Consider the following 14485-nt stretch of genomic DNA (forward strand, 5'->3'; position numbering starts at 1 on the left):
CATAGTTTCCCATAAGCCCTGTAAGGTCAGGATTAGGGTTGAATATACTTTGATGGAAATATAGTTCACAACCAAAAAGCAAGTATTATGCACTAGTTAGGAACAGGGTTATTCAAAGTGCTATGGGGGTCTGGGAAAGGTTACCCAGACAAGATGTTGAAACAGATATGCAGGCTTCTTTTAAAAAAAAGGGTCGATGAGATCCACAAATTAATTAGCTGTTAGCAACCAAATGAGCTAGATAGGTTTAAATTCTTATGTTCTCAACCTTCTATTTTCCATATGAGTATGTATGCAAATGATAATATTGAAAAGGCTGTTTGAAGTTTAAGTAAAAATGTTTTAGCAGCTTTCAGATGTTTCTGCTTTCAACAGACAATAGTGCTACAAGTGTCCTTGGAACTCTCCTGCCCCATACTTGGCCAATGGCTGCCGCTTGTGTGCACTGCGGTTTGAACTGGGAATGCTAGTCTCTCACACTGTCAAAAAAAAAATTCTCTGTGCTGTAAGCTGATTAAAATGTACTTGATTATACTGTAAGTTTAAACAAACTATGTTGACAAAAACATTGCAAAAAATAAGTTTTTAAGCATTTCATTGCACATGCATATGACAATAAACTCTACTCTACTCTATAGTAATACAGATTCAACATCAAAGTTTCTTTAAACTTGGAACTCAGAGGCTAAGAGACATTGCAATTGAGACAAGTAAGGATATTGATTTTCTGCAGAGAAGAGCTGTATAAGAATTTTTTGGACTATTTGTATCTTTCTTAACTAGCCAATATGGCTTTAGATATGCAGATCTGTGAAACTATCCCTGTGCACATGGCCCTTGTTGCTACTAGAAACTGTTTAGAGTTTGCATGAAGTAGACATGCAGTTTTCTCGAATAACTTGGCATCAAAAGCTTAGCAATGCTGACGGAGACCTGGACACCCCCTCCCTAAATGTGCCCCCAGCCTATTTTTACTTATAAATCCTGACCTTGGAATAAAACCTCGACTGTGACACAGACAGATGCACGAGCACAAGCACACGCAGAACAAACCATGACCTACTTCTGGGGCTTCAGCTGCTAAAATGTCAAAGACATCATACTCACAGTTACTTATCCTGTGCAGATCTGCTCTAATCAGCTCCTCTTCACAGGGACCAACAAGCACACAACAGTGAAGCTGTTCTCATCACACGAGGATCGACTCAACACTTCTTGTTTTCAAGAAGAATAATTGAATAAGACAGACCTTTGTGAAACATGAGCATTGTGCGTTACTGTCTCCACAACATACAGAACTATCGTATAGATTTGGCACAGAGCAAATGAGGTGTGTGTGAAAATAATTTTGGCACACATTCCATTAGCCTCATCCTGATTTAAATGACTTAAAGAGGCCTTCAGCTATCATGTCCACAAACATGTGTATGGCAGAAATCAATAAAGAACATTCCTGAACCCTGCATTATTTAGGTTGTACAACTGAAACTCCATGTTTCGAAGATCCTATGAGATTTTTTGCTCTGCCTTGTCCATGCATTGCTGTTGTTTTGTGTGATGTGGCCAAAATTAACAGGACACACACACGTTCTTGTGTAAGTTGTACAGGTTGTGAGTTGTGTGTACATCTTTTGATATCTTCCTGTAGGATTTGTCATTCTAGGACAGGGTGCTGTTGCTGTTTTTTTCTTCATACTTCTTTCAATAAGAAGACTAGAGCCCACAAACCCCTACATTCCTCATCACTTTGAACAGAAGTTCATCACAGTTTGAAAGTGTAGTTTTCTGAATCAACCATTCGCTGCTTTATTATTATCGGACTAAGACAGATAATAATAAAGGAGTGCTTGACATTTTATTGACACATTCTGCTGTGTGTGATTTGGGTCGATTATGGAGCCTGGTGACCTGCTTCAGTGCTGATCCAGCCAATGAACAGAACTGCCTTTTTAAACTTTGCATGTGCTCATGTGTTTGTGTTTATTCAAAGAAACCAGCAGGAATTAAGGTCACAACTTCAGGCTTAATTTGAAATGTAGGCCAGCTGAATTTCAGTATTTAGTCTGGGTTAAATTTTATAGTCTTCTGTAGAATATTCTTAAAACAAGGGCATGAGACATCTGTTCATAAATGAAGGTGTAACCATGTGAATTTTAAGAATTGTTCCTAAAGTTAGTTTGTAATCAACTTATTACATGAAATAAACCTAAAATGTAAATGTAACCTTAATGATTGATCATGGAGCTGATCTGAGACTGGTAATTTTTTAATTCCAGAAATTCATTAGAAGAAATAAGGAAAGTTTCCTATCACAAAAAAAGTAGTCACTCTTTTCCTTCTATCTTCATAGCATACAGTAATTTACTGCCGCATGAAAAGAACAGAGGCAGCTTGATTGTGTCAGTCCACATCCAAAATAAATTTTAACAAAGGCAATAACACACATATTTATTCAAACTGTGCATTTTAGTACTTTATTTAAAATCTGTGCAAGAAGTAAACACCCCCCAAAAAAGGAAAAAAGAAAACATTTTCAGCTCATCACGTGGAATGAAGGTTCAACATCATGACACAAATGTCTTTTTTAATCTTAACATTGATATTGTACAGTGAGTTATCCTGCTCCCTGCTCCTCTGGCAAAGCACACACTGTAACTGGTAAACCACTCCTGTTTGATGCCAGTAAAAAACAAAGCAATAAATGGAAATATTTAACGTACATTAGTTTTCAAAGTTTAAATATTTGTTAACGTGTATAATTTTACATACTGTCTTTGATCACATTAAAAGTCATGAGCACTCCTTGATAAAAGACCTAGATTAAGACTTCAGTTTCCCCACAGCCAGGAGTGATGCACAGGTTTTTCCCCCATGCGTCTGCATGCAACAGGCAGCGGTGTACAGCATCGGACAGAACATAACATGTTGCAGAACAAAGATAATCATAAGCATACAACAGAGACACATGCAAAAGAAACAGTTCACCTTCTGTCATATTATATACAATATTACACAATTTACATCACCTCAGGGAGTTGAAAACTAGTACATTATCTTTCTCTTAAACAATACAAAATAGTTATCTTTCATAATGAAAGTACTATTTACACAAATATAATTGATTTTACAAAATCACTCTTCATACCTAGTAGAACGTAAAGAGACTGCATATGAATGACCGACATTCAAAGAAAACAAAAAACAAAGTCATACTTAAGACTTGAAAAGTTTGTCATTAACAAAGTGTTACCCTTTCAGATTATCTTTCTGCACTATTCAGGGTTAAAAATAATAAATTCAATAAATAATCCCATCTCAAGAATGGTCAGGAACACTCAGCTGTTCTGCCTCTATGACTGGGAGTGTCAGAAAGATCTGCTTGAGTCTTTGTGTCATTCATCACTTCCATGCGATGCTAATGTGGGTCTGAGGTTTATATTGTGACACCTCTGAAAGGTTTTATTATCCATTACACCCTTGTTAACAGTGGCAGACATGCTCTCTAAAACACCAAGGGCAGAGTCAATGGGTTTTATTAAAGTATCGCATAGGTTACACCATATTATATGTAAATGGGGCATTTTTCTCACAGATAAAATGAGAACATAAGAACTAAAAATATTTAAGATTTCCAGGATTGGTTTGGTTATTACATTATCTTACGATAACTACAGTTAAATGGTATATGGGTAATTAACAATTTCACTTTGAAATTCCAATGGGAAACTTTCAGATAATGAAAGGGAAATGTCTCTTAGGCGTTAACCAAGGAAGAAATCAACACTGCTCTAGGAGACCTTATTCTGTGTTACATAGTAACGCCAAGGAAGAGACTTCAGACAGGACTAATACCCATTGAGTGGAAAAGACCTCTTGTGGCAAGCATGCAGAAGGTGGCGAAACCAATTCATGTAAATTCCAGAAAGGTCATATTTCAATGAAATGTAAAGCTATGGAAACAATTTTAAGTCTTTCTTACTTAGCTATAGAATGATCTGATCAAGCATCAACAGAAATGGCATGTGATATGGTTTATTTAAATTTTAAAAAGGCTTTTGATAAAGTCTCTCATACAAGGTTAATTCCCAAATTGCAATTGGCAGGTATTCAAGGTAATGCTTGTATTTCGATTAAGAATTGGTTAATGGACACCAAACAGAAGGTCCAAATAAGCTCTGAATGCTTCTTAGGGTGATATAAAGAGTGGAATACCACAAGTTTGAGTGTAAGGACCAGTGGTGCTATTTGTTTAAATATATATAGTAAACTTGGTAAACAGGAGAATTACCAAACACTGGAGAAAACACTATGGAAATGCAAGAGGTTCAATTCAGAACTATAAATACAAGTTGGGAAACACTGAGCTTGAAGAACCTATGGATTAAAAAGACTTGCATGTTCATATCCACATTTTGTAGCCCCCATCTACTAAATAATGTGGGAAGCAATAAAGAAAGCAAAAAGTATAGTGGGATATAAGGTCAAAGGTTTCAAATTTAAATCAAGAGATGTTTAAATAATAAAATGCACTAGTAAGATCTCACTGAATACTGTGTATAAGTTTGGTTGCCAAATTACAAAAAAATATATTGCTGCTCTGGAATCATTTCTAAGATGAGTGTTCAGATACACTTTCAGGCTTAACGGAGTGTCCTTCCCCAAGCCTAAAAGAATAGAGAAGAATATGATGGGATCTGACTCAAGTATCTAAAAGGCTCAAAACAAATTGTGAAACTCAGCCCAATGGACTTCTTCATAATCAACAATGAAACACGAACCAGAGGACACAGTTGGAAACTAAAAGGGAAGTTAATTTAAAATGAGAACATGAGGCACTTTTTACACAAAGGGTGGCAGGGGTTTGGAACAAGCTACCCAGCCAGGTTGTCAAAGCTGATACCCTGTCTTCATTGAGGAATGGATGGATGAGAATCTCGGATCAATCAGCTACTAGCAATCTAATGAGCTAGCCTCCCCTCATTTGTGAGCTGTTTTAACTTGCTCAAGGTTTCTACTTTCATTTTAGAAATTAAACATACAGCCACATCATAAGCCACAGTGGTTTTCTAAATTCAGTTCTGCCTTTTTTTTTACCTGGCACAGTTATCACACTAGGGGGTCAGTAGAAACACCACACAAATTCTCAGAATAAACGGAATAAATGCCTAAAATAAAAATAATAAAAATATTGAACATTCTAACATTCACATGCTAAGTCTAAATAACACCCGTCAATACAGATGGGTTAATTCCAAACAAAAAATAAAATCCCTAAGTAATACATTTCCAAGGTGTCTTCCTCTTTTCCCAGCTCAAGACACTCTGCCTGGCTATATGGTTCCACCCATCACTCGCTCAGAAAAGAAGGCTCCATGATGGATGTTCGCTCACCCATGAGGGTCCTGATTTGTAACAGTACCAGAGAAAAGCATCTAGGCACAATCAGGCCAGCTGTGGGCTTCTTGGTGAAAGATACTTCAGCTATACTGTTACTTCAGTGATTACAAATTCCCACTCCCTTTCCTGCATTCTAACAATTTTAACTTTTATAGTAAAACATCCAGATGCATACATGAAATTCTAATAAGAGCATTATTTTTTGAATCAACGTGTCTCTTGCAGCGTGCACTATACAATGTCTACAGTGGGGCTTTAGTCTGATAAACCACAACACATATCGATCAACCTCAGGCAAATGTAAGATGTAAAAATTATTCATACTCTTGCATGGCAGCAGTTTTAGACAAGGTCTATCTCATTGTTTATAAGACATTGTCAGCAACATACTTGATTGTAAGATTGATTTTCAAAAATTAGTCTCCTTAAACTGTTTTTTAATGCAGATCCAAATCTGACTCATAAGATAAAGAGCAATTTTCAGGTCATCACTTTCTCTTTTGACAATGTCTACTGATGTTCTGTATTAAAGATGCTTTAGAAAATAAAATATCGAAAATCACTGACAAATCAATCTCCTGAAGCAGCACAGGGAAGTGATGGGAATTCTTGAGGGAAGCTCTTCTGCAAGCTGAAATAGTGTCCTTACAGGACACTGTACAAACACGAACATTTGCAGGCAGCGATTAACAATATTAAGCATGGTTCAGTATGATCCTGGTCGTATTATTGTTATGGGAAGAACAAATAATGAGAACTGCTCATTAAAAGCCGTTAAAAAATATATGCAACAGAATATTATCCCTACATTAAATATGAATGAATCCAGACTAAAGATAAATGGCACGACAGTGTCTAGGAACTTAAAAATAAATTTCCGCGCCACTGAATTCTAACATGAATCGTCCTACAAACTTGGCCAAATTTAATAGAAAGTTATATTTCTTTCTATTTCCACTTGAGTAATAGGCATTCTAACATTTGACAGAAGTGTTAGAACAATTTCCTTCATCATGTTAGCCTGGACAAGTATGAAAATCTACCTTAAAGGGACATGTAAAAAACTTTTCAGTTTTTTCACTAATTTTCAGTGCTTCATTAGTTTAACATCTTTAACGTTTCTGTTGTCTTTTGCACTGTATTTTTCCTAAAAAGTGATTAAATAATCAAGGCAAACCAGTGTGATACAAAACAACAGACAAAAGAAAAAGAGCATTACATGTCAAAATGAAGGACTATTTTCCTTTCTTCTTACCAACAACTAGCACTTTTCTACTGTCCTATTAAAACTCTCAGTTTCATTTCCTTGCTTCTCATTGCTGAGCTGGTGATGATGCTTCAGGCGCAGCCGGTGGCTGTAAGCATCCAGTTCAGACACAGGCTCCTCTTTAACCTTAACCTGCATTTCACACTCTGGAGCCTCTGCCTTTCTCAACTTGCCAATGTGGGAGTTGCCCTTCTGCAGCATGTAGTACAAAATTGGGTTAGACTTAGTCAGCCTTGGGGAATCGATGCTTGGGTCCTGCTTCTCCTCCCCACTGATAACCCACTGAAAAGGGCCTTCCAGCTCTCTTTTCACAGGGATGAGGTTCAGTTTTGGAGAATCCTGTCGAGCTGCATGGTAACCCCAGGGAGAACCTGGTGGCTTGCTCCTTTCAGAAGCCGCACTCAGCGGTTTAAAGTCCAGAGAAACTGGACCCTGGGGACTAGAATTATGCTGCAAAACAGCAAAGTCATGATTGTAGCCAGACTTGCTTGGGATGTTCCCATTGATCTTGCAGTTAGCCTGAATAATGGAAGGGCTGGTGGCACTTCTTGGCAGAGATATATCTTTTAGACAGTTGTCAGACAGGAGAAGCTGCTTCAGCACATTGAAGCCTTTCCCATCTTTTGGCAGAGACTCACTCACAGGGCATCCAACTTGTAGCAGACTATCTGCTTCCAGGCGATTCACTTCATTGTGGACATTTCGTCCATCAGAAGTCCTGGACCCAGAAGGCTCACTGCTTCCATCCCTCTGAACAGCACTGACTGCTCTTATACAAGGCTCAGTGTTCAAGGTCTCATCCATTCCCATGCAGAGTTTCCTCTTTTTAGGGATAGCTGGCCCCTGATTTAATGACAGCCCTTCTTTACCACTGATAGTGCAAACATCCTGGTTTTTCACTTGATAGGTGCTGGGTGGGTGTTTCAAAAGCTGGCTGAGAAGGCCATCTTTCGGAATAGCTTCTGCAGATAAAACCTCTGATTTAATGTCTTTCTGGTTAGATGAGTGAGGGCTGTTTCCCTCATTCAATCTCTCCGCTACCTGACCTCTTTTTTCTTCACCATTGGTATTAGATAGATGGACCTCATCTCGTGGCTCAGTCTTTATTTTAATGTCCAACGTTGGCTCGTATGAGTTTCCACTGCCTGGGGATGGGTCAGAATGCTTATCTAAACTGTCTCCTTTGTCCACTGGTCTCTTCCTCTTGCCACTTGCCTTTTCTTTGCTGGTGGTGGCTCCTAAAAGGAGCTGCAAGACTGTGCGCCTCTCGAGTAGGTTCTCAATCTCAGAAACAGAAGGTGAAGGATCCATCACATAAGGAAGCTTCATACTATTCACCAGTGGCTCCTCTAAAACTGTAGTTTTGTTCTTTGTGAGTGGGGCATTCAGTCTCTCAAGCAAAGCCACTGGCTTGTCTGTTCTGGGTTCATATGTCTGCCTTATTCCAGGAGACACAGAAGTCTCTACAGGTGGTGATGGAATGGACTTCTGTAACCCACATTGAGCTAAGTTTTGTAGTAACTTACTAGCACTAAAGGAGGATTCTTCCACGTTTTCATTGGAGTGGGATTTAGCCTTACACAGATCCAAAGGGATGGCTTGCACCTGAGGAGACAGGCTCAAACTGTAGGGAGATGCACTGCCATTTGTGTCTTGTTCTTGTGAAAATACAGGCAAGGACTGCAGTTTTCTGAAACACAGTGCATCTGGAGAGTTTCTTGTCCTTGTTTCCTCAAACCTACTGCTTGGCGTTACTCTGCCAGTAGGCAGACAATTAGGTTTAGAGGTGGTGCAATTCTGTAAATCTGGGTTATCTGAATTTTTATTTACCTTTTCATTATTTTTGTGACCCAAGAGTAGTTGCAGAAGTGTGACCTTATGATGAGGTTTTATAACTGAGCTATTTTCACTTTCTCTGGCCTCTGTGATTTTATGACTAGAAGTCTCAGGGTTCCAGTTACTTATTAGGGTCTCTGTTAATTTATCTAAAGACGAAGAAGAACCTAACCCTGAGCCACTGGCCCTGCCCTTCACAGACAGGTCTATTGGAGAACAGCTTGAGTGTGAGCTCTCAGCATCACTGTTGTCTTTTGTGAGGCTGTTCTCAAGGTTGGAATATTCACTTTCCGACCGCAGCGGAGAACTGTGGTTTGGAAAAACACTGTAATCTTCCTCCATGAGGCTGTTGCCATTGGTATATTTCTGTGTATTGTGGTTATTTAAAAGGTGCAAAAGCAAGCTGCTGCAGTTTGGAGAGGGCCTTGAGCTGTGTCTGTCAAAGGAGTGTTTGTCCCTAATAGAATGCAGAGACCGTTGGGAACTGTTTACTCTGCTCTGACCCTGAATGGGTGATGGACTATGTTTACTGGAATCTACCGTTTGCGGCAGTGTTCCATTTTGTCCATTTAATGGGTTGACTATATCCGCGGACACCTGATGCTGTCCCATGCTAGACTGCTTTATATCCTGTGTTTGTTGTGTGGCCATCGCTGCGAGTCTCTCACTGGCCGACCGGCCAGATAGTTGTGCTTTTAAGGCCTGCTCCCGGGAATACTGCTGTAGATGCGCTTCACTGGAAAGCAGCAAGGCCAGCTGACTACAGGCAACACTGGGTTTTGGGGAAGACGTAGGGCTTGACCGGTTCTTCACGATGCTGGCCACGGCTTTCAAACGTGCTGCACAGGATATGGAGTCCCTAGCAGCAGGCTGAACGCTGCTCTGTGACGCTTCAGGTGAATCAGAAAACCTCTCTTGGCTGTTTCTCCGTTGGTAAGGCACACTGTTGTGGTTTTGCATTTTGTTCTTTTTCAGCAGGCCCTTCAAGCGACTGGATGCACTTCCATAACATCTCAGGGCTTCATCTTCCACCTGAGTGCTCTTATCACTCTGAAGGTTATCTTGCTGCTTTAGGTTTTGCATTATCTGCTGTGACAGTGCCACACTTTGTAGTCTGGAGCTGAATGACTGGAGCAGGGATGCCAGCAGAGTGCTCTCTGCTTTGCATTTGGGAGAACTGTCCAGAGCTCCTGTTAGCAGATCCCTGTTCTGCCCATTTAAATTCACCACAGAAGCAGGCAGTTGCTGGGTCTCAGGCCCATTCCAAGCTTCAGAGGAACGCAGCAGTCTGGCCTTTTTAAGGTGCTGTGTAGCCCTTCCAAGAGGAACACTCCTATCCTCCTGATTGGAACTGTGGTTCGGCAGCTGGTGGCTTCCAACTGTCTTGTTATTCTGATTCCTCTCACTGTGCCCAGCATCAGATCGTCTTGTTGCTGCGGCACTTTGTCTGCCTGACACCTGATGCATTAGTAAACCTTCCAGATAAGTTAAAACAGCAGAATCCTGGTGCATCTCAGAGCCAGGCTCTTCCCCATGAGTCATGTTCAATAGTAGGATTCCCTTGTATGATATGTCACCAGTACTTAAAAAACTCCTCAGAATTATATTGAAATTAACAACTAAAAAAACCCCCAAAAAAGATATGTTTTGCCTTTGATATCATAAAAGTCACAAAATCAATTTTAGTAAAAAACACAAAAATTAAAAATGTCTAATACAGCAGACTCAAGTGTCTTTAGCAGCCTATCCAGCTGACATCCTTCTGTAGCAGTGAAACTTTCATAATCCTCCATCCACAATGGTGTCCCATTAATTTATTCCAGCGGCTAGAGAGGAGTCAGCAGGGTTTCACAAAAGCCCTTGTGATGCATGAATTTACTGTGGATGAGTCTGAAATCTGATTGGAGAATCAGGAAGGTCTATGAGTTGACAGATGCCTTCCAGCACTCCTGCCCTCAGGCTGAAGGAGAGACACACCTAGACAAGAGAAAAGAACAGACTATGAAAAGCACTGATTTTTAAAACAGAACATTCCAGTGATTAAACACAATTTCAGAGTATTCTATTCTGCTGTTGAGTGTAAACTTATACATTTTTGGCTGCTGTAGAAATTCTCAAATCCAGGTTTTCGATACTTTAAGTTTCACAACAAATCTTTTGTAAAAATTGCCCTTTTGTTTTCCCACAAAAGTAAAGAAAAGATTCTGAACGTTTTATTTTAAAAAGATATGGTTAAAAAATGTATTTATGAAATGACAGGAGGTGGATGAATAGCACCGAATGTATTAATAGTGATAATGTTTAATTACATTAATCTGGAAAATCTGTCAAGAATGCAGACAATTTTGATCCCTAACTTTCCATCTGTTAAAAGAACAAATACTAGACTTGGTCTACTTGTGCAGGAAACAACAAAACATAAGCCTTTATTGTTTTCAGGTTTAGTGGTGAACTGTGACCTACTTTGTGAAAGTGAACTAATTGCCATAATAATAACAACAGATGATACACATAATATATGCCTAACTTCCTGAGAGCCAGTTGACACAAAATCTTTATCAATAAAAATAGAAAAAAGTTGGAAAACTTTGAAAAGTAAAAAAGAAATACCCTTGCAAACATGTTATTCAAATATAGTATGTTTACAGACATACTATATGTATGTTAACAAAACAATGTTATTTCTGTCTTTAATGTGTATCACCTTATGCCTTTTATGCACAGCTGAGACCACCCTAGTGGCTTCGATGTATATGGAGGTTAATGGCTCTCTAACTTGTGTTTCGCAGTCAAGAGATCACTCTCTTGGATGAGCGACACTCGTGCACCAACACGAATTCTCACACAACAGCTTCTCCTGCTTCCCAGCTGTCACTTGCACAACAGATCAGCACCATAGCTATGCACTGGGTGTGCCTCTGATACTTGGGCAACATTAGGGAGAAAATGAACGTAATGTAATATGTACAAGGAACAAAGCCAAATGAAAATAAACAATTTAAACAAAAACACTTTTGAGTGTACAGCAGACATAATTCAAGAACATCCTTAATATGTTTGCCACAAATATTTACACCTGTGTAATATATATATGTATTGCTTTTTCCATAATTTATTTTTCCCCATAATCTAAGTATGTTTTCTCTGGGCACCCAAGTATGTTATCAATTTTTAGGACTGATAAATCCAAATGTTGTGGTATTTTTATCAGGTTGTACATCATAGACTGTCAACAGCACAACAAAAAATCCAAATCAGCTATAAAGAAATGTTTAAGAAATTCTAAAGTAGCTGAGATGACTTATTGCACATATAAACAGACCATAGCTCACTAATGTATTAATACAATCTTGCGAGATAAATCTCGTAAATGCATTATTGTCTACACAGTGTTAATACCAGGATCATGAACTCTAGTGCCTGGAAGGACTGTAGAAAGATGAAATGACTTATCTATTTTCATTTAGTTACTCAAAAAGGTTAGTACAATTAAATGAACACTACATAATAAAGAAAAAAGAGGATATTCTGCTTCACTGCACTATATAAAACTACAAGTAAATATAAATCATTCTTTTCAACACTTTTGAAAGACTGCAAGTGCTGCACTGACTTCTCTACACCCCAAAGCTACTGAAGTAGAAGCACATGCTTTGCAATATATTTGTAAGCACTTTCTAAACAACCAACAGATGAAACAATGTAAGGTCAGCCATCCCAGCCCAGCTGTGATTCCGCGGTCTGGCTATAGCTGGTGTCAATGCCCACAGACAGAAGACACTATCTGCACTTCAAAATGACACCACATCTTCCTACAGCTGTAGCGTTGATAGCATAATGATTCACAGTAGTGTTCAAAAGTTTGGAAATGTTAAACAAAGTGAGGATTGTTTTTCATTCGTTCTCGCAGCTTTCCTTAGAAAAAGAAGATATACTGGGATGCCATCACACTTAAGACATTATTGTCTATAAGTATGTTACAGAAATAGGATATTACTCTGAAAAAGAAAACAGGCCTTAAAGCAGAAGCCAATGACTATAAAAGACTGAACTCAAGTTTTATAGAAAATGCTTTCATTAAAGAAAATAAGATTGATTACAAAATTACACTCCTTATGAAATTCTGTAAGATGTATGAAATTCTTATGAAAGTATGAACATTCATAACCAAACATATAAACGGAAAATCTTAAAGTAATAACAGGTGTAGAACATCACTGTTAATTTCCAAAAGTGTTACCATTCAGAGGATCCAAAAACAATTGATGATATTCTTGTTTGTACAGCACAGTCTCCCTGATCAGATCAGGCTAATCGCTGCTCCCCTCTTGCAGGCCCACTGTTTACAGCACACAGCATGCAAATTCAGACTTGCCCTGTCTACCCAAGAGCCAGTATGTCATTTACTCTGATGGCACAGTAGTGACTCAGCTCCAAGGAAACCATACTGACAGGCATTATCTCTGTCTGATGGCAGTCTGAGATGATCTGCAGCAGTCTTAGTCCTGAGTCCAGACAAGTGGCCTCGTCACATGGCTCTTACACTAATTGGCACCTTGGCTGGCACCTGCTCTGAGAGACTGTGGAGTGTGAACAAACCTCTTGCTCCCATCGGGGCAGGGCTGTGTCTGGACCAGGCACCGCAGCACTTCAATACAGCACGCCACAGTGAGACTCCAACCCAGATCCTGGCAGAACTGCCAGGAGCGATTCCCTGCATGTCCTTCTTGAGGAGGGGAGAAAACCCCCATGTCTGGGCGAATTCCACAAAGGTTAATTAAATCTGAACTGCCTAAATCCTATTTCACACTGATTATCTCTCCAATAAAGTCTATTTCCCATCCCTTTCCCCTTTCAAGCAAATCCCTTGTCCGGTGTGTTGTGTGCTGAGCTCTGAACACTATTCAATCTTCAATCATACTTTAAAAATTTCAGTACAATTTCATCTGCAATGAAAGGAACAAAAAAACAAAAAACTGCCAGGTGCTATTTCTCCTTTTGAACATTAAAGAATTCAAATTGGTACAGCTTAGCTTACAAAGACATAAAAATGCTGTTTCTATGGTGAAACACATGTTTCGCACCTTAAGTCAAATTAGGCCTGGTCCTCAGTTCTTACGCCCACTATCAGCAGGATGGGCATTTATTCTAACTCTTACAGAGCTAATTGTCCTAAGGCAGCACATACTCAGGGAGGTGACTCTCCTTGTTCTATATTATAGGACAGCCAGTTAAACACTCCTTGCACCTTTACATGTTTGAAAGCAAGGATTTCTGAACAGAACAAAAGTCTGTTCATAAAGGGTTAACAGCTGTTATGACAAGGAGAGGTATTTTCCTCAGGTCTACCAAGTGTTGGTATCACTCAGACAGGGTTTTTATAAATCATTTCTAAAAATAATAGCTCTGTAGAAGATCTCTATACAGTATCTTGCAACATTATCATTTAAAAACCTCCTTACATACCTGACAGAATCTTGGAAGACTGGTGACAGAGATTCTTCTTGCAGGGGACAGCAAGACCTGTTATCTCACCATGTATTTCAATACAGTGAGAACATGGGGGGATGCCGAGTTGTGTTGGAATTCTGTCTTTAAAAGACCCGAGAAATCTGATGATAGTTTCATCATGGATGTGTTACACTCACAATTATGAATTGTGCTTTCTACAGCTCTTTACAATCTTCAGTAATTACTGGGTAATTTCCCTTATTACATACACTTTTAAAGACCAACTTTCTGTGAATACTGGTATAAAGATTGAAAAAAATGTGTCCTCAATTACAGGTGTTAAAATGCAATAGCAAAATCTGTGCATAACAATATCCCTCTAAACTAAAAAATGTAGTCAAGCTTATGCACACTGTTGTTTTTAAGGAAATCAATTTCTAAATAATAGCTGTCCATTTGAATTTTTGGAATGCAAAGCAGTAAATAAGTAACATGAGTGTTATGAAGACATATAGTACCAATTGAAAAAAATCT

The 14485-nt window shown here is 38.9% G+C and overlaps 2 protein-coding genes across 11 annotated transcripts in view; both read right to left on the minus strand.

The window, feature by feature from the left end:
• The window catches only part of LOC148657701 (arsenite methyltransferase), a 64560-nt gene that overhangs the window by 21309 nt on the left and 28766 nt on the right, over positions 1 to 14485 (minus strand). The window lies entirely within an intron of this gene.
• Positions 2448 to 14485, minus strand: part of LOC148657702 (nuclear receptor-interacting protein 1-like) — a 40849-nt gene continuing 28811 nt past the window's right edge. For 8 of the 10 annotated variants that reach the window (XM_088638319.1, XM_088638321.1, XM_088638322.1 and 5 more), the window contains one exon: positions 2448 to 10477. In XM_088638319.1, coding sequence (XP_088494445.1) covers positions 6659 to 10042 — 3384 coding nt within the window. In that variant the 5' untranslated portion in view covers positions 10043 to 10477 and the 3' untranslated portion in view covers positions 2448 to 6658. Of the gene's footprint in view, positions 10478 to 13099; positions 13254 to 13966; positions 14093 to 14485 lie in introns of all 10 variants that reach the window. The other 2 variants (XM_088638323.1, XM_088638327.1) reach the window with 2 other exon arrangements.

Source organism: Lepisosteus platostomus, chromosome 7, assembly GCF_059453375.1.
Source record: "Lepisosteus platostomus isolate fLepPlt1 chromosome 7, fLepPlt1.hap1, whole genome shotgun sequence".
Lineage (NCBI taxonomy): Eukaryota > Metazoa > Chordata > Actinopteri > Semionotiformes > Lepisosteidae > Lepisosteus > Lepisosteus platostomus.